The sequence below is a fragment of the Lepidochelys olivacea genome, assembly GCF_965140295.1.
Source record: "Lepidochelys olivacea isolate rLepOli2 genome assembly, chromosome: 1".
NCBI lineage: Eukaryota > Metazoa > Chordata > Testudines > Cheloniidae > Lepidochelys > Lepidochelys olivacea.
In genome coordinates this window covers 252,762,444-252,789,546 of record NC_140411.1, presented here as the reverse complement: position 1 = coordinate 252,789,546, position 27,103 = coordinate 252,762,444, and the positions used below count along the sequence as shown (strand labels likewise).

At 45.3% G+C, this 27,103-nt stretch overlaps 1 protein-coding gene across 1 annotated transcript in view; it reads left to right on the top strand.

Moving 5' to 3' along the window:
• Nucleotides 1-27,103, top strand: part of PAH (phenylalanine hydroxylase) — a 70,172-nt gene continuing 43,069 nt past the window's right edge. The window contains exons 1-2 of the mRNA XM_084616180.1: nt 1-197; nt 13,920-14,027. Of these exons, the coding sequence (XP_084472306.1) occupies nt 177-197; nt 13,920-14,027 (129 nt within the window). The 5' untranslated portion in view covers nt 1-176. The remainder of the gene's footprint in view (nt 198-13,919; nt 14,028-27,103) is intronic.

Here is a 27,103-nt window from a genome sequence, read left to right as displayed (position 1 = left end):
GGAGGAGGACAGCGTGAGGAAGGGTTGGACCTGCCTTTCATGCTGAACTTTAAATACCTTTGCACAGCACAGATCTGTCAAACCTAGTAAGGTCAGAAGGCTTTCTCTACAGAGAGAAGAGTGCACTGCAGCCTGAGTGTTACTAGCTTTAAAGCCTGGACACAGAGGTTTGCAAAATGAATGTAGACCCTTTTCAGGTAAGTAGTATGGTATATGCAGGTGTATCTGGTATGGCAGGCGAAATGATACTGCTCTTTGGGGAGGACGGATGGCTTTTGCTCCTCTGATCTTGTACTGTGTTTGTGAGACACAGCACATTATTATCCACTTCTGGTATGTGAGGAAACCAGCAGTTGTGGTGCTTAGTCGGCTCCCTCCTTGACAGTGAATGCACTTTTCTGTTGTAAATTATATTTATATGTGTGCAGTAGTAACAAAAATTAAACAGTAAACCAGAGATGGAGACATGTTATAGCAACATCATAAGACCACTGCTAATGTATTTTTGTGTGTATATGGCAGATAGAATAAAAAAAGAAGTGACCAGAAAGATATTGGAGATTTCAAAATATGTGTGAGAAGAAGACAGTGCCTATTATGATAGCCAGTTTCTTTACTGGTTTTGAGGGATTATTTTGTTAAATGCTGGGTTTTTATTGTCTCTTGTTACTTTTTTTTTTAAAGTTCTGATTGCTCTGGCTATTTTGAATCCATAGCTTCCGAAAGTAGATGACAATCTGCTGAAGTACACGCCATTAAGCTGTGGGCAAAATTTTTACTGTAGGAACAAATGAGAGAAGTAGTCCACGATCAGTGGTATAGGTAAATTATTAGGGCCAAATTCTGTACTCATTTGCCCTAGTGCAACTGTATCAAGGTCCGAGTGGAACCGCAAAGAAAATGAGAAGGTATAGCAATTTAAGAATGGAAATTCACAGAAGATCAAGGGTAAAATTTTCGATAGTACCAAAGTGACCTAGAAGTCTAATTCCCATTTTTCAAAAGTGATTGAGGAGCATAAGTGTGTATCTACACTGCAATTAAACACTTCTGGCCAGCCTGTGTCAACTGACTTGGGCTGGCAGGGCTGTAAAATTGCAGTGTAGACATTTGGGCTCGGGCTGAAGCCTAAGCTCTGGGAACCTCTCCGTTTGTGGGGGTCTCAGAACTCAGGCTGCAGCCTGAACTCAAATGTCTACACTGCAAATGTACAGCCCCACAAGCCCAAGTAATCTGAATCGGGCCAGACGCGGGTGTTTAGTTGCAGTGTTGACAAACCTAAGTCTCCTTGAAAGTCAATGGGATTTAGGCTCATAAGTGCCTGGATCACTTTTGAAAAAGAAACTTAGACTCCTAAGTCACTTAGGTGTGTCTGAAAAATTGATCTTGTGTCAGGTTTTGAAGTAGGAGTATATTTCCATTTATAAATATTCCAACTCTGGAGTTTAGTAACATTGGGTGAAATCAATTGTGTCCAGTAGGGCTGGGATTTTACTCTTCATTCTTAATTTAATGAACTCCAAAATATATGATAATGAATGGCAGATTTTGAAATGAGTCATATTTTCCCTCTTAGGTGTGCACTGTGGATCTCCAAATTTTGGAACATCATGTGTGCCTGAAAGGCCAACAGCAGTCTCTATGCAAAACATTCAACCTACTGGTATTACAGTTTCTTGCAAAATACTTGGGTCTAAACAACCCCATTCTGTCTGCATTAGGTGTTTTGGTCCAAAATGGTATTTAAGCCAACCATCTTGTTTTTATTTTAGTGTCTTAAAAGGACAGAATGGGGAGAAAATTGCTGAACTCAATTTATTCCTGAGCTCTTTTGGATTTTCCTTAGTCTCCCCAGATGCAAATTAATTAGGACTGGTTACCTGTGTTTGTTTTGTTTTGTTCTGATATATTTATATAGAGCAATCATATCTCCCCCCCAGCCTGATTTTGGATAGGCTAAACAAGCCAAGTTCTTTGAGTCTCCTTTCATAAGACAGGTTTTCCATTCCCCAGATCATCCTAGTAGCCCTTCTCTGTACCTGTTCCAGTTTGAATTTATCCTTCTTAAACATGGGAGACCAGAACTGCACACAGTATTCCAGGTGAGGTCTCACCAGTGCCTTGTATAACGGTACTAACACCTCCTTATCTCTACAGGAAATACCTCGCCTGATGCATCCCAAGACCGCATTAGCTTTTTTCACAGCCATATCACATTGGCGGCTCACAGTCATCCTGTGATCAACCAATACTCTGAGGTCATCCTTCTCCTCTGTTACTTCCAAGTGATGCGTCCCCAGTTTATAACAAAAATCCCTAAATGCGTGACCTTGCACTTTTCGCTATTAAATTTCCTCCTATTACTCCAGTTTACAAAGTCATCCAGATCTTCCTGTATGATATCCCATTCCCTTTCTGTATTGGCAATACCTCCTAGCTTCGTGTCATCTGCAAATTTTATTAGCACATTCCCACTTTTTGTGCTGAGGTCAGTAATAAAAAGATTAAATAAGATTGGTCCCAAAACTGATCCCTGAGGAATTCCACTAGTAACCTCCTTCCAGTCTGACAGTTCACCTTTCAGTATGACTGGTTGTAGTCTCCCCTTTAACCAGTTCCTTATCCACCTTTCAATTTTCATATTGATCCCCATCTTTTCCAATTTAGCTGAAAACTCCCCATGTGGAACCGTATCAAATGCCTTACTGAAATTCAGGTAAATTAGATCCACTGCGTTTCCTTTGTCTAAAAAATCTGTTACCTTCTCAAAAGGAGGAGATCAGGTTGGTTTGACACAATCTACCTTTTGTAAAACCATGTTGTATTTTGTCCCAATTACCATTGACCTCAATGTCCTTAACTACTTTCTCCTTCAAAACTTTTTCCAAGACCATGCATACTACAGATGTCAAACTAACTGGCCTGAAGTTTCCTGGATCATGTTTTCCCTCTTTCTTAAAAATAGGAACTATGTTCGCAATTCTCCAGTCATACAATACAGCCCCTGAGTTTACAGATTCATTAAAAATTCTTGCTAATGGGCTTGCAATTTCATGTGACAGTTCCTTTAATATTCTTGGATGAAGATTATCTGGGCCCCCCGATTTAGTCTCATTAAGCTGTTCGAGTTTGGCTTCTACCTCACATGTGGTAATATCTACCTCCATATCCTCATTCCCATTTGTCATCCTACCATTATCCCTAAGCTCCTAGTTAGCCTCATTAAAGACTGAGGCAAAATATTTGTTTAGATATTGGGTCATGCCTAAATTATCCTTAACCTCCACTCCATCCTCAGTGTTTAGCGGTCCCACTTCTTCTTTCTTTGTTTTCTTCTTATTTATATGGCTATAGAACTTTTTACTATTGGTTTTAATTCCCTTTGCAAGGTCCAACTCTACATGGCTTTTCGCCTTCTCACTTTATCCCTACATGTTCTGACCTCAGTAAGGTAGCTTTCCTTGCTGATCTCTGCCATCTTCCACTCCTTGTAGGCTTTCTGCTTTTTCTTAATCACCTCTCTGAGATGCTTGCTCATCCAGCTTGGTCTACAACTCCTGCCTATGATTTTTTCCCCTTTCTTGGGATGCAGGCTTCTGATAGCTTGTGCAACCTTGACTTGAAGTAATTCCAGGCCTCCTCCGCCTTTAGCTCTTCAGTCCAATCCACTTCCCTAACTAATTTCCTTCATTTTTTAAAGTTAACCCTTTTGAAATCAAAAACCCTAGTCACAGATCTATTTTTGTTTATCCTTCCATTTAGTTTGAACTGAATGAGCTCATGATCGCTGGAACCAAGATTGTCCCCTACAACCATGTCTTCTATGAAGTCCTCACTACTCACCAAAACCAAATCTAAAATGGCATCCCCTCTTGTTGGTTCAGCAACTACTTGATGAAGGAATCCATCAGCTATCGCATCCAGGAAAATCTGAGCCCTATTGTTATTACTAGCACTTGTCCTCCAGTCTATATCTGTGAAGTTAAAGTCTCCCATGATCACACAATTCCCATTAGTATTTACTTCATTAAAAACATTAAAGTCATAGTTTGGGGCTAACTGCACTTCTGACCCCTCCTCAATCTCCTTAAAGGCACCTCTCTGTGGGTGGAGACTTCTTCCCCCTTCCTCTTGGCTGGATGTGTAGGTTTGCAGATCTCTGCAGTTCATTGTGATTATCCCAGCAGGTCAGATAACAGGCCAACATCTGCACTTTGCCCTTCTCTGCACCTGTTCTAGCCTGAATTCATCTCACGTGAACTTGGTTGACCAGAATTATATATAATATTCCAGATGAGGTCTCACCAGTGCCTTCTACAACAGCATTTTTTGAGTCTTCTCATATATGAACACTTAAAAATACAAATTATACTCTATTTATAGAAGTTGTATTTAAGTGTGCAATTTCTTCAAAACGCAACTCCTCCTGTCTTAAATCTTGGCTCACCCATCCTGTTCCCAGTGTTGCCTCTCTGCTCCTCTTCCTCCCCTCTCTCCATCCCCTTTACCCTCCTCTGTTTGTTTGGCTGCTGCACAAATTCTGCCCCTCCGTCCTCTCCAATTTGCCTCCTTCCCCTCCCCTACCCCGGTACCCTCGTTTTCAACAAGTAGCAAATTCTGAAGACCGTTAAGGGCAAAATGAGCACAAGAGATTCACTGAGATGCTCAAACTGCTTGAGAAGTGACATGCTCAGAAACAGCAAGGTAGGTAATTCTGCTGGGTTAGCCAATGTAGTTAATTTTGACACAACAGCTCCCTTGTAATTCTCTTCTTCAGGCTGTCTCCCCTCTCTCTCTTGGAGTCACTTAACAGTGGAGTTTGATTAAGTTAAGAAGGTAGCTACTTGATGACTGAGACTCCTCTGGCTAATCTGCTGCTCCCTTGAATACCTGTTTCCTTAAAGGAGCCATGTCCTAGACAGCAGCTGACTGGTCCAGTCTTCACTACCCCTAAAAGGGCACAGACTGCCCTGTTCACAGTATACTCCTTCCTACAAGCTCATGTACCACCAGTGTTACATAAACCACAGTTTGGGAACCACTGGTCTATTGCAACATGTCTGAGGCATAAAGAACTACACATCGCAAAACAATGTTGCCAATTTCCAAGAGTAGAAAAGCCTCTGTTCCTGTTTTGTTTTAAAAATGACTCGATTCAACACATTAAAGTTAAGGGCCAAACGGAATTTATTAGGGTTTGAGTACATGGTTAAAGTCACGTGATCTAAAAAGATCAGTTTTTATAGTTACTGTGCAGGTTTTGCACCTCTGATTATATACCATGCCAACTCACAGCTTCCTCCTTTGTCAGACATATTAATCTGAGCTATTATGGAGCTCTGTACAGGGTTCTAAATATTATTTTAATTGCACTGTTGCCTGGATTTGAATATGTTTTAGAACACAGCTTTTTAAAGTTAAATGCCCTCTCCACTTGCCTGACGTCTGTGTAATAGATTTGTTTTTTCCCCCAAAAAACTGACTTGCATACAGAACATCAAACTCATCTGGTGCTAATATTTTAGAATTGTTTCTCATTGGTTAAAATTTTTCCTCATTAAATTGTGCAGACTATTGACCTTTTTCTTACACAAGTGCTTCTTGTGTGAATGGCTTCCATTAGTCTGCTGCCATACTGTCTACTACTGCTGTTTCCCTCAGGCTTCACAAGCTAAGTAGAGTTGGAATGGGGAGGTATTCATATGAGAAGCCTCCAGAAAACAAACATGTTGTGGGAAGTGGTGTCGATGATTCAATAGATGGCAATCTTTCCTCTACGCTGCAGTCTTTTAGCCTTTGTCTCTACACAAGGGTTTTATCCACCCCTTCCCAAACCATGTAGACCCCTCAATCACGTGCTTATTTGTGCTTTGATCCCATGCTTCTTTGCACAACTGGGGAGATGAGTTAAAGTTGGAACAGTTTGCACTGGTACTGCTATTTTTCACATCCCATCCTAAACTATTACTTAATGTTGTTTGTATGCTGTGAAACAGCTGCTGGTTTACCCTGTCAAAGTCAGATTCAGGACTGACATAATTTGTCAGACCACTCTGTTTATTAGCAAAGCACTTTGCTAATGCACCCAGATGTGAGCCCCTCTCTGAGGCTCAAGATAACTTATTTATACAGCTAAGCCAAAGCCAATTTAACATAAGAGACAAAAGAAAGCAGAAACTGACAAATATACATACATATCTTATTTGCATACTAACGTTTACCAATCTCCTAGCTCAGTAGGCGCTCTAAGTTAATTAGTTTGAGGACCCATTGTCTCGCACTCCTTAATGTTTCTCTTCCTGACAACTATATTTCAACAAACCCTTCAAGTAGCATTTCTTTAATGAATTATAATTTCAATATAATTCATTCTACTTTCACAATCCCTCCTTTTGGTCAAGCTACACAATGACCAACAATGACTGGGTTCCACATATCGATCGTTCTTTATCTCTTTGTTCATCAGTGATATTTGAAATCATCAAATTAGCACTCTGGTTTGGGGCAGCTATCTGTGTAGCATGCCTGACACAATTTTGGATACAACAGGAAAGTAACTGAAAACATACAAAAATTATTAGGATTCCAAACAGGAGAGTTAGGGCTCCCTAAAACAACCAGTTTCCTATGCCAGAGAAATTGAAAAGGTTACTTAGCCACTTCCATAAAGAACTTGGCTCTTCGTGGGGAAGATATGCGATTTGTTCTAAGTGGCTAGCACGAGCTATTACCTCATTGGTGTTGTCTGGTGTATACACACAGCAGTCTTTTCCAATGAGAGCACAAGTCCCTCCTTTTGCCACCAGCACTTTGTCCAATGCCTGACAGTTTTGGAGGGCCATCTGTCAGATTGCCCCTGATTCTTTGGCCAGGGCTCTTAAACTTTCTCCGGTTTCATTTGCCATTATTTCAACTACTGCTTGTAACCTTAGGACCCTTTTTGCATGATGTATTACTCCCCCTAATGATATTAAGGAACTGCCAATGGCCTCTTCCCAGGTTAAGGGGCTTATGTTATTTACATACCATTGGGCATCTGTTAAGTCCCTTCTTTTTCGCCTGAAATTGTGGAGGCGTTCTCGAGGGAAGGTTCCTAGCACTCGGAATTGTGGGAAGAGTCGGGCGGGATAACAGATTCCTGACCAATTAGCTGGTAGTGCGGTATAAGCTCTGGTCCCACACACCCAGTGATGGCCTATTAAGGCCGGGAAGGGTCGGTTGCACCCATTTGTCATATAGGTGTTTGCAAAGGAGGAGTAGTGTCCCCCAAAGGGTACAGGGTAATTCTCCTCACGAGGAGTGGTGTTATTTGCATGACATTGAAAGATTGTATTGTGTTCACTAAGGTTACTGTAGGGGGAACATGAGATTGATTTCTCTGTTTGATCCCAGGTTGAGAAAAAATTCATATCTCCATACCCGGCCCGCCACTTTTTAGTTTTGTTTGAATAATCCCATACACCATTGGCCACAATATGCTGAAGGCAACGGCTTTTCCCCAGATCCAGCCCTGTCCCATTTAACACCCAACACCAATGACCTTTTCCCTCCACCACACTTATCCATTTAGATGCATTTATTCCCACTGCTTCCCAAGTGTCATTGCTGTTCCATATTTTGTTAAATGGACGAGATCCTCCAGTGAGGTCTGAGGACTTGAGTGGGATAGCCAGGACAGGAACACCAGTTTGAGAGTGGGCTGGGATGTGGCTGCAGACCCAGCAATTAGAAATATTAAGGGTCTGAGCTATCCACACCTGCTGCTGGATAAAAGAATTGTCATCGTGGTCTCCCCAGACCGTAAGATACCAGCAGCCGAGGAACAGGCAGAGGCACATGTTGGAGGCAAGGCTCTTCTGGTTCTGACAACCTCAACTGAGGGAATCGCAGTCACGGTTTTACGCCCACCAAGCGCTAGGCTCGCTACTGCTTTTTTTTTTTTTTTTTTTTTGTTCGTCGTCTGCTTCTGGCAACTCTTACGAGAGCGTAGATTGTAAGGTATTGCAGACTGTTCCTCTACGTCTTCTTTTGGAGTCAAAATTGACTCTGCGTTGTCCTGAGGTGGTGATTGGTTCTCTGGGGGTGGTGCCTTCTTACACTGTGAAGCATGTATCCACGCTGCGATGCCAGATAGTTTAACAGCCGTCTGTGTAGTAAGCAGTACCTGATGAGGACCCTTCCACCAGGGCTCCACGGCGTGCTTTCGATGATGGCGCCGTACGTAGACCCAATCACCTGGCTCTAGGTTGTGGCACGCGTCGGAGGTGGGTTCCGTGGGCCAGGCGACTCGAACCTGTGAATGGAAGTGACTTACAGCTTGCATTAGTCCCTTGCAATACTGAAGGAGCGCACTGTGAGTCAAATCTGGAACGGGAGTGATGGTAGTCATAGCTCGCATAGGGCGTCCCATAACAATTTCAAAAGGGACTTAATTTATGCCTTTGGGATGGAGTGGATCTCATGTCCATAAGGGCTACTGGCCAGCTTAATCCTGTAGAGTCACAAATTTTAGCAAGCTTATTCTTAAGTACACCATTTGGTCTTTCAACTGCACCTGCACTCTGTGGGTGGTAGGGACAGTGCAACAGATGTTTGATATGCAATATATGGTCCAGGTGTTGAACAAGTTGTCCAGTAAAATGCGTACCCCGATCACTGGACAGAGTAGCAGGAATTCCCTTGACAGGCATAATATGATTTAACAAACATTTGGCAACAGACAGTGAGTCAGCCTTGCAACAAGGAGAGGCTTCAATCCAACCAGAGGATAAACATACCATAACCAATATAAATTCATATTGTTGACACTTAGGCATTTTGTGCAAGAACGGTGCTTGAGGCCTGAGAGAGAGAACCCCTGGGCCACTTTTACAGGTTTACCAATATTATGGCTTTGGCAAATGGTACAGGCCGCACAGTGGCGGGCTGTAAAAGAGCTAAAATGGAGGGGCCCACCATCCTGTCTTTGTTACAGCAGAGACCATCCCCTCCTTTCCTACATGCGAAACACTGTGTAGCAGGGCAGCCAGAGATGGGTAGAGTGAAAAGGGGGCTATAAAGGTGCCAGTAGGCGAGTGCCAAAAGGAATCGGGATGTAGAGAGCAACCTTGGGCAACCCAGGATTCTCTCTCAGTTTCTGGGGCAGAGTCTTGGAGCAGGGTGAGGTCAGTGAGGGACCAGGAGGGTAAGAGGAGAGCGGAGAACAAAGGAATCAGACATTTTGACTAGACGCGTTGCAGCAGCCACAGCACGCAGGCAGGGGGGTAAGCCTTGGGCAACAGGGTCTAAAGTGGCAGAGAAATAAGCCACTGGGCGGTTCTTTTCTCCGTGCATCTGAGTGAGAACTCCAAGTGCACACCCAGATTGTTCGTGGCAGAAAAGGGTAAAAGGCTTAGAATAGTCAGGCAGCCCTAAGGCAGGGGCAGAAGCCAAACCCTGTTTGAGGGAAACAAAGGCAGAATTGGCCTCAGGGCCACGGCATGGGGTCAGGCACAGAGAATCGAGTGAGTTCCTGGAGAGGTTTTGCAAGGGAGGCATATTGGGGAATCCATTGTCTGCAAAATCCAGCCATGCCTAAAAACTTCCGGACCTGGCGTGGGGAGCGGGGTCGGGGAAAGCTAAGGATAGCTTGGACGCGGGTGGGAGAAAGTGCACAGGAACCCTGGGAGAGGAGAAAGCCAAGGTATGTGACAGAAGCTTGACAGAGTTGTAGTTTAGAGCGAGAAGCTTTGTGACCCTTATTTGCTAGGGCAGTAAGGAGCACTGAAGAGTCAGTTTCAGAGGCAGACAATGAAGGGGAACAGAGGAGTAGATCAGCTACATATTGGACTAGTGTGGACCTGGACGGGAAAACAAGGTCAGCAAGGTCTCGGGCTAATGCTTGGGAAAATATGATGGGCTTTCAGTATACCCCTGGGGCAGTGTGGTCCATGTGTACTGTTGCCCCTTGTAAGAAAAGGCAAACGGGAACTGGGAGTCAGGGTGAACCTGGACAGAAAAGAAAGCAGAGCACAAACCAACAACAGTAAAATGAGTTGCATCTGGTGGGATAGAAGCCAGAATCTTTGAGAGAGGCAAGTTTTGATTCTGTCCACCTATGATTTGCCTCTTCCCACCACTGCATGAAACAATCAACCTCTCCTTTTGCCAATTTAGTTTTAGGTTGGCCGAGTTTGTCTTTTAAGACGTCTACTCGGTCTTTGTCCCAAGATCCTAACAGTGGCCACTGAATTTTGGGATTCTCCTGAGTTAGCCTTTTGCATTCCCATACACCTCTTTCCCCCCCGCCCCTCCCAGGTCAGCCTTGTGAAGCCATCCCCCACACATGTCATGAGGTTTTCTGTTCATTAAAACACAAAAATGCTAGCAACAAGACAAACACCACAGACAAACAACACAAAACATAGATCCATGGTATTCTGAGTTTTTCTTCTTCTGGCGCCAGCTTGCTTGTAAAGTCTAAAAACAAAAGAAACAATTTCCACCCCCCTGGTGGGGACAGATTATTGCTTAATAATAATACCACTTTCTTTTACAAATTTCCTTGCTAATTGCAGGAAAAACAGAAGAATTACCTCCAGACTATACTTATTTTGTTCTATAGTCAGGCTGTTCTATAGTCAGGCTAGTGAATTACCCCACTCACTGATCATTTATGAAATTCATGAGGTGGTATACCTCAGTTTCCCCTCTTGTGCAACAGACCATGATTGCAATAGTTTCTCTGCTGTACCAAGCTATAAGTTTATTCTCAGGTAATAGCTGAGACACAGCTTCAGACTTTAGCACTATACACACACACAAAATTCTCTTTTGCCTAACATCCCTTGCACTGTGATTACTCTTTTACACAACTGTACCCCGATTACACTTCCATCTTGTACAACTAGACACAACCAGGAGCAGCCAAGTTAAGTTCCAATAGAAACCCCTTACATCCTTTAGTGATTTTGATTACATTACCCAATAGTCAAACAATTTTGATCAGATTCTCTCTCTGCCTGCTGCAGTCCCTTATAGACCATTTCTGTGGGAAAAGGGCCCATTTTCCCTCAGAATAGCTGTAAAGGCTTCTGGGGACAGAAGCGTAGTGGTGGTAGTAGCCACTCTACCTGACCCCCTTAGCCTAGACCATTTTTCCAGAAATTTACAGGAGTCCGGACTCTTCCTAAAATACATAAACTGAGCCGGCGTTCCTTTAGGGAACTGTCCCGACTTAGAAGTCTGGTTACCCATACAGGAGGACTTTACACACCAATCACACAAGAAGGAAAGTCGGGTTCATCGGAGCGATGCCCGGTGCAACACACAAAAGGAGCCCACAGGCTACTGCCTCAATCGCCCTTGCTTTCACACCAAAGGTTTTACCCAAGGCGCGGTGCGGCTGCGATTGTGCATATTTCACTCACTCAGACCGTGGGGACAGGAACCTTTTGATCAGCCGATCCCCGGACGGAGACAGCGCCCAGACTCAAACACAGCACAGGGAGGACGGATAGACGCAGAGACAAGACAGTCCTCAGTCTGGACAAAACACAGAAATAATTACCTGACCAGATTCCTGATGTCGGATCCCTACCAGAACAGAGTAGGAACCAACAGGTTCGATAGCGTAGACTTCACTGTGGTCATGCACCCTTCCGTTCTGGCGGAGGACTGCTCGGGCCAAATGCCCAGGTGCCGGCTTGCCACAGCCGTCCTAAGAACAGTCAGGAGTCACACGGCCCCAGTGAAGATGGTTGCCATCTCGGTGGAACCTCCAAATTGTCAAAGTCAGATTCAGGACTCCCATAATTTGTCAGACCACTCTGTTTATTAGCAAAGCGCTTTGCTAATGCACCCAGATGTGAGCCCCTCTCTGAGGCTCAAGATAGCTTATTTATACAGCTAAGCCAAAGCCAATTTAACATAAGAGACAAAAGAAAGCAGAAACTGACAAATATACATACATATCTTATTTGCATACTAACATTTACCAATCTCCTAGCTCAGTAGGAGCTCTAAGTTAATTAGTTTGAGGACCCATTGTCTCACACTGCTTAATGTTTCTCTTCCTGACAACTATATTTCAACAAACCCTTCAAGTAGCATTTCTTTAATGAATTATAATTTCAATATAATTCATTCTACTTTCACACCCCCTAATGGCATGGTGAAGTGACCTCTCTATATCCCTTACCTACCATGCAATAGTGTTGTAATCTATAGTTAGTTAATGATTGTACGGTGTTTTGAAACCCACGGCTGAAAGGTGCTATATTTGTATTACTGTAGCACCTAGCAGCCCCAGTCCTGGACCAGGACCTCACTGTGCTAGGCACCATACAAACACAGAACAAAAAGACAGTCCCTGCTCCAAATAGCTTATAATCTATACCAGCCCTACGCCCTCTGGAGACTCCCCATACTGGGAGAATCCTCTTTGTGCTATTTGAGCATCCCAAAGGGAGTGGCACCTGGCAGAAAATGTTCCCTCAGCCTCTGGTGATCAGTGCACAGTCTAACACAAGTACAAAAGCTGGTCTGGAGAAGTAACAATAATTTATTTTTAAAATGAACATTGTTCTGTGTATCACTGCGCCAGAAAATGTTGTCCCTCAATGAGTCCTTCCCTTTTGACTTCAGGGGCAGTACTGGGGGTACAAGGAAAGCCAGATTCCCTTGCTGAACCAAAGGCTGCAGACTCTGCCTTTGCTCTTAGCAAGGCCTCTATCCTGGCGTTGTTTTTGTCTTACACCGAACTCTCAGTGATTTTAGTAGGAGTTCTGCATGAGGAATGCTCTCTGGAGATGACCCCGAAAATACAGTTCTGAAGAATATCTTCGAGAGAAATGGAAAAGATGGTCTAGTGAATTGAGTGCTAGTCTGAGACTTGTGGGTTTATTTTCCTGCTCAGTCACAGATTTCTTGTGTGTGCCCTTGGGCATGTCACTTAGGGTCAGATTTTTCCACAGGCATTTAGGCACCTAAAGATACCGATAAGCACTTAGTGAGATTTTTTTGAAAGCACCTAACCAAGTTAAGTGTCTAACTCCTATTGATTTAAATACCTTTTGAGGATCTGGGCCTCTGTGCTTCAGTTCCCCCTCTGTAAAACAGGGATAATATTACTTTCCTACCTCAGAGGCGTTTTGTGAGGACAAATACATTAAAGATTGTGAGGTGCAATCTCACCATGGTAATGCAGGCAGAGCACGCCTTAGGTAGTGCATGGTAGAAATTGTGCTTAATTGTTTGAGGAAGAAAACATAATATGTTTTGAATGAATATAAACGCAAGCATATCTTACCGTCCGTCACTAGTCATTCAGCCTTTCATTGACTTTTTACATTTGCTGCACTGTGTCTTTAATTTTGGTACCACCCTGAGCGAAAGTCATCCCTGAAGTGCTATTTTGAGGGTGTAAGTGGTGCCTAGACCTTGTGATGGCTCTCTGCACTGCATATGCATGTATGTATGTAGTTCTGCTGAATCCTAAGGCAATGATTTAATGAAAGGAAAATCTAAAAGAAAGTCTTTTTTCACAATATATAAGATAAACGAATGTTAAATCCTCAAGTGTGCATGAAGTGAGCTTGGTGTGTCTGAGAGGTGAAGCTGGACATTGTTGGGGGCTTAGTGACACCAATCATGACACATCCTTGCACGGGTGGCTCATCCCCAGCATACGTCAGAGTAGCCATAATACTTTTCTAAGCTACACCAGCAGAAGCAGCTCCCTATGCTAACCCAGGATGGCAAGAGTACACTTCGGCTGTGCCTTGGCGCGCTCCCTGTGCTGGGGCAATGCTCAGATGTCTGTTTAAGGCAGCAGTAAGTCCACTTTGAGTGGCTGGAGGAGGGCAAAGGGGACTTACTGCAGAGCAGAATAGGGCCCTACCTGTATAGCTGAATTTAAAAGAGTTTGTTTTATCTTTCAGGAGACTATGTACATTGAAGAAAACCCCTATAAGAATGATATGATCTCTTTGATTGTCTCTCTGAAAGAAAAGGTTGGGGCTTTGGCTAAAGTTCTGCGCATATTTGAGGTAAATATTTTGCTTTTCTCTGTGTCTTTAAAATATCAGGACTTCCAGTGCTACCCCCCTGTTTTCAAATGATCCTGGGCTGGGGGGTGTTTCTTTTCTGGGGTCTAATTTTCTTTGATTACTTTCAGCTGAGAGATGACTTTTTTAAAAAAAGCCCCTCAAAACCAACTCTTCAGTCACTTGTGCAAGGGTTAAAAAAAAATCTGAATTTTTCCCATTCTCAAAAAACGATTTAGCGAACAAAATGTACCTGAGAAGTAGTTGCATTTGACTAGCTTGTGGAGTGTGCCTGTGGATGTGTCCCTATATTTCATACCTATGAATGTATAGAGATTATAATCAGGCCTGATGCTTCACTTCCTTGCACCCTGTGTAGTCACTGACACTTGTACAAAGTGAGTGAATATTCTGTGTAAAATGCGATTGGATCAGAATGGCAGCGTTTTACATCCACTTTGCAGAGGTGCTTAGCACTACACAAGATGTGAGGCAGTTGAGAATCAGGCCCAGGATATGGGCTCCTGTGGGAAGAAAGGAGCTGCATTGCTGTTTAAAATGTCATCCATGCACATGCACACACGTTTCCCCAAATGTCATGGATAATGTTTAAAAAAAGCCCATGGAATTCGTGACACCTTTGACAGCCTTCGTTGTGACACATAGGGCTGTGAACATAATTCCAAGCAAATCCACTGGTTTCTTAGGTTTTTAGAACTTTAATATTAATCAATTGTTTCTTTGCACAATTGTTTAGGCAGATGAACTGCAGACTACATATTTTCTATTAGAAAATTGAATTGACTAGTAAATGAAAGGCATAGTACAAATGGAAACAAAATGTCTCAGGACATCTTCAATTCATTAAATGGAAGGGGAGTACATAACTATCAGAGCTAGTGTCAGCCTGTGAATTGCAGTATGGCCCTTTGACAGTATTTCCACTTTTTAGCGACATGCACGTCCTGAGGGGTTGTTTACACATACAGTTGTTTCTCATTAACTAACTCCATGTGTGGATATTTACACAGAGATACAGTGACTCTGCGCTGCTCCCAGGTGCCTGTCTCGGCACATTTGCCATGCTCCTATTGATCCCATCCATATTCCTGTCCTGTGGTAAGAATAGGAACAAGAGAATGATTGGCATGATCTTATATGAGCAAAGACTTATGAATCTGGAGGGGGATGAGGCTATACTCAGCACTCTCCCTGTGACACCACCCCCAGCCCCCCGCCCTCTTCCCACCATGGCCATGACCATGGAACACCAGAGAGGCAGAGTCTGGACAGAGGAAATTCGACAGATGGGGGGCATGATGACATTTACACTCAGCCTACCCAGCCCTCACTTTCAATAGGAGTTCAGCCAAAGGAGCAGGTTTTCCATTTTTTTTTCACCCCTTCCACTGCATGAAGCAGAGGGGATGAAAATGGCTTTAGTGTTCAGGTTAGAAACAGCTTTGTTGGTCACATCTTTTTCACTCAATTGAGGGTGTACAGGGGACATCTTTTTTCTTACTGGGGGAGCCTGTCTGCAGGCACCATGTCTGGCTTGGTGGTATTCCTTGGGCCCTTCTCAAAGGAGACTGCACATGGAAGAAATCTATGGATTTCTGGTTGTCTATGGGCATGTTTAAGCCTCCTTAATCTGTTTAAAACCATGCCACATTTGTGCATGAAATAGGGGGTGGGGAAAGCCAACACAAAGGCTACAAAATATGGTTCAAATGAAATTGTTCCTTGGAACTGAGCCTGCATTCTATGAATCTGTTGCCTACTGAAGCTAAGCCTAGTCCCCCACAGAGATCTTCATATTGTGGTTCGAGGACCAGTGTGATGCATTTGGAGCTGCTCCGTAATAATTTATTACTATTGTGTATTGGCCTGGCTATTGGCATGTTTTCTGTGTGGCTATATTGGGTTAAATCAACAGGAGAGAGTGTATGGGGAGGGGGGACGGGGGGAAACAAACAGGAAAGGAAAAGAATAGCTCCTGATAACTCCCAAGAGTTTGTGGAGAGTGATAGCTTTGGCATTGACCCTTCTCTATTAGCTGTGGTAATTTTTGACTCCTCTTCAGCCAGCCTACAAAACTAGTTTGGACCAGGACAGGAAAAGGCCAGCTGTCACAGGCTGACTAGCCCCTTTGAGAGGGAGCAGGGTTCAGTGCATCTCTGATTACTGCTGCTCAGCTGGGCTTAAGGGAAGGCACCTGGGGGCTGTAATACTTTGGTCTAATTTTGGTTGTTGGGGTTAGTGTGTGAGTGCTGGTGGCCTGTGATATACAGAAGGTCAGACTAGATGATCTTGTGGTCCATTCTGGTCTTAAACTTTGATTCACATGGGCCTTATAAAGGGAAAGACACCAGCAAGGAAAGGGCTGCCTTCAGGCATAACATTAAAGAGATTGATTAGGGAGAAAAAGAAGAGTGAACCCGGCAAGAGGTAGCCAGAGTCCTGGGCTAGAGAAACTTGTCTCCAGGCGAGTTCTGAGAAGGCAGCATCTGGGGACAGGTGGCAGGATGTATAATATTAAAAACACAGTTCTTAATATTAATCCTAGAAAGTCATAGAATTGTAGGGCTAGAAGCGCCTGGAGAGATCATCTAGTCCCTTTCCTCTGCACTGAGACAGACAGGACGAAATAAACCTAGACCATTCCAGACAGGTGTTTTGTCTAACCTGTTCTTAACCTCCAATGGTGGAGATTGCACAACCTCCCTTGGTAACCTGTTGCAGTGCTTATCTATCCTTCTGCAGTTTTTCCTAATAGCTAACCTAAGTCTTCCTTGCTACAGATAAAGCTAATTATTTCTTTGCCTGCTTTCAATGGACATGGAGAACTGATCACCATCCTCTTTACAACAGCCCTTAAAATGTTGGAAGATTATCAGATCCCCACTCAAGACAAATAAAACTGGGCACGTTGAAACCTTTCTTCATAGGTCAGGTTTTCTCAACCTTTTATCATTTCTGTTGCTTTCCTCTGGATTCTTTCCAATTCGTTCACATTTTGTAAACTGTGGTGCCCCGAGCTGGAGACAGTAGTCCAGCTGAGGCCTCACCAGTGTTGTGTGGAGCAGAAGAACTACCTCCTGTGTTCTACACATGACATACCTGTTAATATACACCTGAACATTAACCTATTTTGCAACTGCTTCACATTGTTGGCTCATATTCAATGTGTGATCCATTATAACCCCCAGATCCTTTTCTGCAGTACAACTAGCTAAGCAGTTATTTCCCATTTTGTAGTTTGTGCATTTGAATTTTTTCCCCTCCTAAGTGCAGTAATTTACACTTGTCTTTAGTGAATGTCATCTTGTTGATTTCAGACCAATTCTCCCGTTTATCCAGGTTACTTTGGAGTCTAATTCTGTCCTCCTGAAGTGCTTGCAACCCCTCCCAGTTGATGTCATCCACAAATTGTATGAGTATACTCCCTAATGAAAATATTGACTAGTGCTGGACCCAGGACAGATCCCTGCAGGACCCAACTAGATATGTCCTCCCAGTTTGACAGCAAACCATTAATAACTATTCTTTGCTTATGGTTTTTCAACCAGTTGGGCACCCACTTTACCATAATTTCATCCAACCACATGTCCCTGGTTTAGAGAAGAAGCTTGTCTCCAGGGAGAGGGAGCACTCAGCATCTGGGGAAAGGTGGCAGGGAACATAATATACTGAGACAAGACATTTGTCCTCCAGAAGAAGAACCTGGCGAGAGATCACCTGGCCACAAAGGTGGTGGGGGAAGTGGGATATTTAATCATTGAGCAGTATGGTTTAAAACCATTCAAGGAAGAAGAGCCCAGGAATAGGTGAACTGGAAGAACTGTAAGGAGAGAGAGAGAGAGCGCGCGCTATTGTTGCTTGACATAAATAGGGTAAATCTCTCTGTTTTGGGGGGGAATGATAATGTAACCTTTTATTAATAAACAAGGCTGGCATGGGCACAAACACAGGTAAGCCTGTTGTAATTCTTATATGGAGTCTGTAGTTCCATGGCCACCACTTGCCTCTACTTCCCTTTCATTAGGGCCTTTAAGAATTCACAAAGTTGCTAGTCACCTTCTCAGCCCCAAATTCTTTAATTCACTCTCCACCAAGCTGGCAACAAAGCTTGTCAAAAACAGAACAAAGTCCCAAAACAATCCTCAATTCCAGAGCCATGCAATCGCCTCGCTTAGGCTTCCATAGCTTACTGGCAGGCCTCCTACCTCTGGTAGTCTCAGATACTCTCAGTCACACTCTTCCCTTGCCCCTTCCTGCTGCCTTTTATATTTTAATGACCTGATTTCTCTCAGGTGGCATTCATCTTGTAATCATGGCTGGCTTGGCCCCAGGTTTTCTAGCCCACAGGGCAAGCCACCCTGTTACAGAGTCCCTAATGGGGAGGAGAGGAGGAAGGGACACTGCAGAGCCACACTTTGCCAGAAGGATGAATGGCAGGGTAGGCCTGTCCTATTACAGCCACGAGCATAGGATACCAAAAGATCTTTGGCATGTTTAAAAAGGAACATTGTGTCAAGAGAGGGGAAAGTTGTTTGTGGGAACCAGACTGCAACCCAGGCACCCGCTGGAGGTGTCAGAGGAATTAGGCCAGCTTAGGTTACCGGCAGGGGGCAGTAAGCCACTGTGTAACACAAGCATTAGTGTAGATGTTTGTTTTAAAATCAGTTTTCTCAAAAAGCTTTGTTCCTACAGTTAAACAAATGACATTTTGGTTTTAAGAAGGTGGCTTAGTCACTATATACCCCACTGGTCACAGAATCCTGAAGGGAAGAGTTGCAGAGGCTGATCCTATTCGAACCTGCTTGGTAAGCATGGTTGATACACAGGGAACTGAAGCCTATGGCCCGGTCTAGGAATGGGAATATTGCAGAATTCCACCCTAGGGGAGGTAAGGGCATGAGGCCGGACACCTGAGGGGGTGCACTCAGAGCAACCCAAAAGGGGATAGAGGTGCAGCTAGCCCTGCAATGGTGACACCAAATTTAAGGGAATCTCAATGTCCTTTTGGGGTCCACTGTATTTATTGTATGCAAAGAGCCCTCAAGGTCATGTCTGTGACTGAGGGACTGTCCATATGCACTGTTGTGTAATTTTGTGCTTTGAAACTGAGCTCTTGTTTTAGTACAATTCCCACTTGTATCCAGAAGTGGTATCTTTTGGTATCCTGTGTTCATGCACTGCACCCCTCCTATTAATAGGAATTGATATTTTATCTGTTAGAATGTTACCACCAGATTTGAATAATTTCTATGTAACTGCTTCTATGCATCTGACTGCTTTAAATTCAAACCAGGTTTGGGTAGATCTGTTTTTTGTCTTATGTTTATTCCTGATTTATATTCTTTCAATCAGTTTTCAGAGCCAGGTCTGTGACTCTGAGAAGTGCAATCAGCCAACGTGGATAACCATTCTGGTCCCCAACAAAGGATGAGGTGCATGAGCAGGGTGACCACGTATCCCTTTAAACTGGCAATCTCTCTGTTTTCAGCAACAGGCTTAGAGCCATGTTTTTAGAAGTGCTGAGCATGCTCAGCTGGGACCAGATTTTCCAAGAGAGTTCGCTCCCATTTAGGCAGCAAAATAAATGGCCACATTTTCAGAAGACCTCAGGACATGGAGTGCAAATTGAGATGCTGAGCTCTCTTGAATATCTAGCCCTAGTGTTTTGTCCATGCTTTATAAGTTGTGGGACAAAACGTCCAGGCCAGATGGAACACTAGAATGGTGCCCTGAAGGAGTCATCAACCAGCTGAGCTGATGAACCAGACAGTAGGCTGGCTGAGTGCATTTGTTCCTCAAGCATCACTCAGTACCCAGTCCTGCCACCATTTGCTACCCGGCTCTACTTCCACCCCCAGAAGGTGGTTTGAGCATTGGCCTGCTAAACCCAGGGTTGTGAGTTCAATCCTTGAGGGGGCCATTTGGGATCTGGGGCAAAAATTGGGGATTGGTCCTGCTTTGAGCAGGGGGTTGGACTAGATGACCTCCTGAGGTCCCTTCCAACCCTGGGATTCTATGAAGGTTTCCCAGTGAGCCTCCCAACCCATCCTCCCCTGCAGGGTGTGCCAAATCCTCATGGAGTCAGAGGCTCATTCTTAAATTGAGCTGTGAATCCAGCTCCACCATTATAAGCAAGTGGTTACAAACCTAACCTGAGCCAGATTCTATGTATCCACTATCCCTGCCCCAGAGGTGAGTACCAGACTATATGGCAATCCATTTGGGAGATGAAAGGAAGCCTGTTTCCCTGTCCTTATTTACTACAGTCCAAATCTAGTCCCCATTAAAGTAAAAGGGAGTATTTCCCTTAACTTCAGTAAGCAGTGGATTGGTGATGACATTATGCCTGTGAGAACTGTTATTCGCCAAAATGTTTGTGGAAAGAGAAGTGCTGGAAGTGCTGCAAATGTGTATCTGTGCACAAATATGCATGCAAATCTTAAGGAACTGATATGGCTCCCATTAGTGTGATATGGCTCCCATTAGTGTAACATCAGAGCACCTCACAATCTTTAATGTCTTCACAACACTGCTGTAAGTTAGGGAAGTACTAGTCTCTTTATTTTCCAGAAGGGGAAAAGAATTGAGGCACAGAAAGACTGACTAAGTGACTTGCCCAAGATCACATAAGAAATCTCTGGAACTGAACAGAGTCCAGATTTCCTGTGTCCTAGGCTAGCCTCCTAACCATTGGACCATTCCTCTTCTGTGACACCCATGTGTCTGTTCTCAAGTACTCATGTCTCTCTCTCTCTCTCTCTCTCTCTCTCTCTCTGAAGTTGGGATCTGAAAGCTCTTTGTGGGTTTGGGAGTAAACCAGTCAGGTAGCAGAAGCAGTACCTTGTGACTAAGGTGACCAATCACATACCATCAATAGCTGCTGGTTCTGCCAGCCTTAGTCATGGTGAAAAGTATTCATCCTGTCTTACTGATCTTAATGGGACTATGTAGAAAGCAAGGTACTGCCCCTTGTAAGTAAGGGTGGCAGAATCTGCTTTTATGCTGTAAAGAAACATGTAGGAAGTCACTAGTGGCTTTGACCACAAGAATGATTTTACAGTGTGGTAGACAAAATATATATATATATCCCTGTGCAGAAAATCATGGATGGATTAAATCAGGGGTGAAAGTAAGTTAGAGGACTTACCGGTACACCGGAGTCCTGAGCAGGGTGCGTGGCCTCAACCGGAAGAGGCAGGGCCTTAAATCCCCGGGCCCTTTAAATCTTGATTTAAAGGGCCAGGGCTCCAGCTGCGGTAGCAGCGGCTGGGAGCCCAGGGCCCTTTAAATCACCCCTGACCTACCAGCTGCAGAGGCGGCTGGGAGCCCCAGGGCTCGGGGGCGATTTAAAGGGCCCAGGGCTCCAGCTGCAGCTACCGCAGTGGAGCCCCAGGCCCTTTAAATTACTGAGGAGCCCTGGGGGCTCCCGGCTGCCACCACTACCCCCAGGCTCTGGGCTCTGGCAGAGCTTTAAAGGGCCTGGGGCTCCGCTGTGGTAGCAACTGTCGGAGCCCCAAGCCCTTTAAATCCCCACCTGAGCCCTGCTGCCAAAGCCCTGGGGTAGCAGTGGCCGGGCTCCACCGGGCATTTAAAGGGCCCCGGGGCTCCAGCCACCGCTACTGCCCCAGCCCTTTAAATGCCCGCCAGAGCCCCACTGCTGCTACCCCAGGCTTTGGCAGCAGAGCTCAGGTAGGGATTTAAAGGGCCCCGGGAGGGTAGCGGGGCCTGGAGCTCCAGGGCCGTTTAAATCCCAGCCTGAGCCCTGCTGCCTGAGCCCTGGGGTAGCGGTGGTGGGGCTCTGGTTCGGATTTAAAGGGCCCCGGAGCTCCAGCTGCTGCTACTGCCCCAGGGCCCTTTTAATCCCCGCTAGAGCCCTGCTGCCACTACTGCAGGGCTCAGGAAGCAGGGGTCAGGCCGGGATTTAAAGGGCGCCAGGGCAGTAGCAGCGGCTGGAGCTCTGGGGTCCTTTAAATCCCAAGCCAGAGCCCTGCCGCCGCTACCCCCAGGGCTTTAAATTGTCCTCTCGGAAAGCTGGTCCTGGTACAGTGCACCAGCTCTTACTAGTATGCCGTACCGGGGCCTACCAGCTTACTTTCACCTCTGAATTAAATACTGGTCATGTGAAATAAAGAAAATCCTGCCCAGAGCCAGATGGATTAAAATGTTTACTAGTAAAAAAAAAAATAGGGTGGAATAATATTGTAATGCTGACAGACCTGGTCATCGTCGGGTTTGAACCTGGGGTCACTGGAACTTAGTGCATGAGCCTCTACTGCATGAGCTAAAAGCCATATGACTGTTAGCTTAGGCTGTAGAGCAGACTCATTAATCAATGAATCAATCTCTCTCTCTCTCTCTCTCTCTCAGTGGTCTTGACACAACACCACACCCAAGAGGTGTGTGGGTTACAGTATGATGCAAACTGTTACCTCACGTTCAAATAGAAATCACCCTGCTTTTGTTGAGTAATGTTCTTTTCACATAGCAGAATTTCACCCTCAGGATCAGGTTCTGATCGCTTTGCTTGCACAGTGCAGCACATTTGATTTACATGGCTGTTCTCATGCAGTAGGTTGTTGCATCATGTGAGTAAAGATACTGGAACCTGGCCCAGAGGTAAATGGTAACACTGAGTCAGACCCTTTGCCTTCTGAGCCAACAAAGATGACTCTGGTAATTTTTTCTCTGTTTAGGGAGTTAACTGTGTGGTCAACAAACAATGACCACTTTGAAGTTTATCTCTTTGACCATCGTGAATGTACTGGGCTTTTGCTGAATTTTGGATTGTTTCCAAAACAAGAGGAAAAGCATACAGGTTACGCAGGCATGGGCACATTTTGCAAAGCAATCTGTCCCTAGAATTTAACTCAGTACGTTAGTGGGATAAATGGGACCTCTCCCACTTCAGCGCACATACAACTCCCAGTATACCTATTTCATAGAATCATAGAATAATAGAATATCAGGGTTGGAAGGGACCCCAGAAGGTCATCTAGTCCAACCCCCTGCTCAAAGCAGGACCAATTCCCAGTTAAATCATCCCAGCCAGGGCTTTGTCAAGCCTGACCTTAAAAACCTCTAAGGAAGGAGATTCTACCACCTCCCTAGGTAACGCATTCCAGTGTTTCACCACCCTCTTAGTGAAAAAGTTTTTCCTAATATCCAATCTAAACCTCCCCCACTGCAACTTGAGACCATTACTCCTCGTTCTGTCATCTGCTACCATTGAGAACAGTCTAGAGCCATCCTCTTTGGAACCCCCTTTCAGGTAGTTGAAAGCAGCTATCAAATCCCCCCTCATTCTTCTCTTCTGCAGACTAAACAATCCCAGCTCCCTCAGCCTCTCCTCATAACTCATGTGTTCCAGTCCCCTAATCATTTTTGTTGCCCTTCGCTGGACTCTCTCCAATTTATCCACATCCTTCTTGAAGTGTGGGGCCCAAAACTGGACACAGTACTCCAGATGAGGCCTCACCAATGTCGAATAGAGGGGAACGATCACGTCCCTCGATCTGCTCGCTATGCCCCTACTTATACATCCCAAAATGCCATTGGCCTTCTTGGCAACAAGGGCACACTGCTGACTCATATCCAGCTTCTCGTCCACTGTCACCCCTAGGTCCTTTTCCGCAGAACTGCTGCCTAGCCATTCGGTCCCTAGTCTGTAGCTGTGCATTGGGTTCTTCCGTCCTAAGTGCAGGACCCTGCACTTATCCTTATTGAACCTCATCAGATTCCTTTTGGCCCAATCTTCCAATTGGTCTAGGTCCTTCTGTATCCTATCCCTCCCCTCCAGTGTATCTACCACTCCTCCCAGTTTAGTATCATCCGCAAATTTGCTGAGAGTGCAATCCACACCATCCTCCAGATCATTTATGAAGATATTGAATAAAACCGGCCCCAGGACCAACCCTTGGGGCACTCCACTTGATACCGGCTGCCAACTAGACATGGAGCCATTGATCACTACCCGTTGAGCCCGACAATCTAGCCAGCTTTCTACCCACCTTATAGTGCATTCATCCAGCCCATACTTCCTTAACTTGCTGACAAGAATACTGTGGGAGACCGTGTCAAAAGCTTTGCTAAAGTCAAGAAACAATACATCCACTGCTTTCCCTTCATCCACAGAACCAGTAATCTCATCGTAAAAGGCGATTAGATTAGTCAGGCATGACCTTCCCTTGGTGAATCCATGCTGGCTGTTCCTGATCACTTTCCTCTCATGCAAGTGCTTCAGGATTGATTCTTTGAGGACCTGCTCCATGATTTTTCCAGGGACTGAGGTGAGGCTGACTGGCCTGTAGTTCCCAGGATCTTCCTTCTTCCCTTTTTTAAAGATTGGCACTACATTAGCCTTTTTCCAGTCATCCGGGACTTCCCCGGTTCGCCACGAGTTTTCAAAGATAATGGCCAGTGGCTCTGCAATCACAGCCGCCAATTCCTTCAGCACTCTCGGATGCAACTCGTCCTGCCCCATGGACTTGTGCACGTCCAGCTTTTCTAAATAGTCCCTAACCGCCTCTATCTCCACAGAGGGCTGGCCATCTCTTCCGCATTTTGTGATGCCCAGCGCAGCAGTCTGGGAGCTGACCTTGTTAGTGAAAACAGAGGCAAAAAAAGCATTGAGTACATTAGCTTTTTCCACATCCTCTGTCACTAGGTTGCCTCCCTCATTCAGTAAGGGGCCCACACATTCCTTGGCTTTCTTCTTGTTGCCAACATACCTGAAGAAACCCTTCTTGTTACTCTTGACATCTCTGGCTAGCTGCAGCTCCAGGTGCGATTTGGCCCTCCTGATAACATTCCTACATGCCCGAGCAATATTTTTATACTCTTCCCTGGTCATATGTCCAACCTTCCACTTCTTGTAAGCTTCTTTTTTATGTTTAAGATCCGCTAGGATTTCACCATTAAGCCAAGCTGGTCGCCTGCCATATTTACTATTCTTTCGACTCATCGGGATGGTTTGTCCCTGTAACCTCAACAGGGATTCCTTGAAATACAGCCAGCTCTCCTGGACTCCTTTCCCCTTCAAGTTAGTCCCCCAGGGGATCCTGGCCATCCGTTCCCTGAGGGAGTCGAAGTCTGCTTTCCTGAAGTCCATGGTCCGTATCCTGCTGCTTACCTTTCTTCCCTGCGTCAGGATCCTGAACTCAACCAACTCATGGTCACTGCCTCCCAGATTCCCATCCACTTTTGCTTCCCCCACTAATTCTACCCGGTTTGTGAGCAGCAGGTCAAGAAAAGCGCCCCCCCAGTTGGCTCCTCTAGCACTTGCGCCAGGAAATTGTCCCCTACGCTTTCCAAAAACTTCCTGGATTGTCTATGCCCCGCTGTATTGCTCTCCCAGCAGATATCAGGAAAATTAAAGTCACCCATGAGAATCAGGGCATGCGATCTAGTAGCTTCCGTGAGCTGCCGGAAGAAAGCCTCATCCACCTCATCCCCCTGGTCCGGTGGTCTATAGCAGACTCCCACCACTACATCACTCTTGTTGCACACACTTCTAAACTTAATCCAGAGACACTCAGGTTTTTCTGCAGTTTTGTACCGGAGCTCTGAGCAGTCATATTGCTCCCTTACATACAGGGCTACTCCCCCACCTTTTCTGCCCTGCCTGTCCTTCCTGAACAGTTTATAACGATCCATGACAGTACTCCAGTCATGTGAGTTATCCCACCAAGTCTCTGTTATTCCGATCACGTCATAGTTCCTTGACATCACCAGGACCTCCAGTTCTCCCTGCTTGTTTCCAAGGCTTTGTGCATTTGTATATAAGCACTTGAGATAACCTGTTGATCGCCCCTCATTGCCAGTATGAGGCAGGAGCCCTCCCCTCACAGACATTCCTGCCTGTGCTTCCTCCCGGTATCCCGCTTTCCCACTTACCTCAGGGCTTTGGTCTCCTTCCCCCGGTGAACCTAGTTTAAAGCCCTCCTCACTAGGTTAGCCAGCCTGCTGGCAAAGATGCTCTTCCCTCTCTTCGTAAGATGGAGCCCGTCTCTGCCCAGCACTCCTCCTTCATGGAACACCATCCCATGGTCAAAGAATCCAAAGCCTTCTCTCCGACACCACCTGCGTAGCCATTCGTTGACTTCCACGATTCGACGGTCCCTACCCAGGCCTTTTCCTTCCACGGGGAGGATGGATGAGAACACCACTTGCGCCTCCAACTCCTTTATCCTTCTTCCTAGAGCCACATAGTCCGCAGTGATCCGCTCAAGGTCATTCTTGGCAGCATCATTGGTGCCCACGTGGAGAAGCAGGAAGGGGTAGCGATCCGAGGGCTTGATGAGTCTCGGCAGTCTCTCCGTCACCTCGCGAATCTTAGCCCCTGGCAAGCAGCAGACTTCTCGGTTTTCCCGGTCAGGGCAGCAGATAGATGACTCAGTCCCCCGGAGGAGAGAGTCCCCGACCACCACCACCCGCCTTCTCCTCTTGGGAGTGGTGGTCGTGGAACCCCCAACCTCAGGACAGCATTCCACTACAACAAGCACCAGCTATCAACCCTTCCTTTGCTGCTCTGGTCTAGACACTGCAGAGGGGTCATTTCATAGCATTTAACCTCAAGACAGAAAGCACTGTGACATGCTGAGTTAATGCTAACGAGAGCTGTGCGAATTATTGTGTTCCCCCCCCAAAAAAACAAAAATAAAAGGCGTTTCTCAGTGATACAAAAGATGAAAAACATTATTAGTTTCAGGTCAGATGAAATGTTTCATTTCAATGTTGAGCATTTTGAATGCTTTTTCATTTTATTAAAAGCAAAGGACAATTAGAAATACCATTCACAAAACCACAAGAGGAGGTAGGCTCAGTTGTGACCTTGCCCTTGGTCCTGCGCAAGGGGCAGTGGCTAGCTCCTTTCTCTCAGGAGCAGACAAGGGAAACAGACTGTGACTCAAAGTAACTATCTGGTTCCTGGTTCTGCAGTGCTCCACGAGGAGAGAAATCTGTACTAGCCTTACACCAAAGGCAGATTACTTCCCAGGGCATGCTGGCTCAGTTTAACTGGCTGCCACACGAAAATGGGCAGGGCGGTTGGGAGAAGGGGC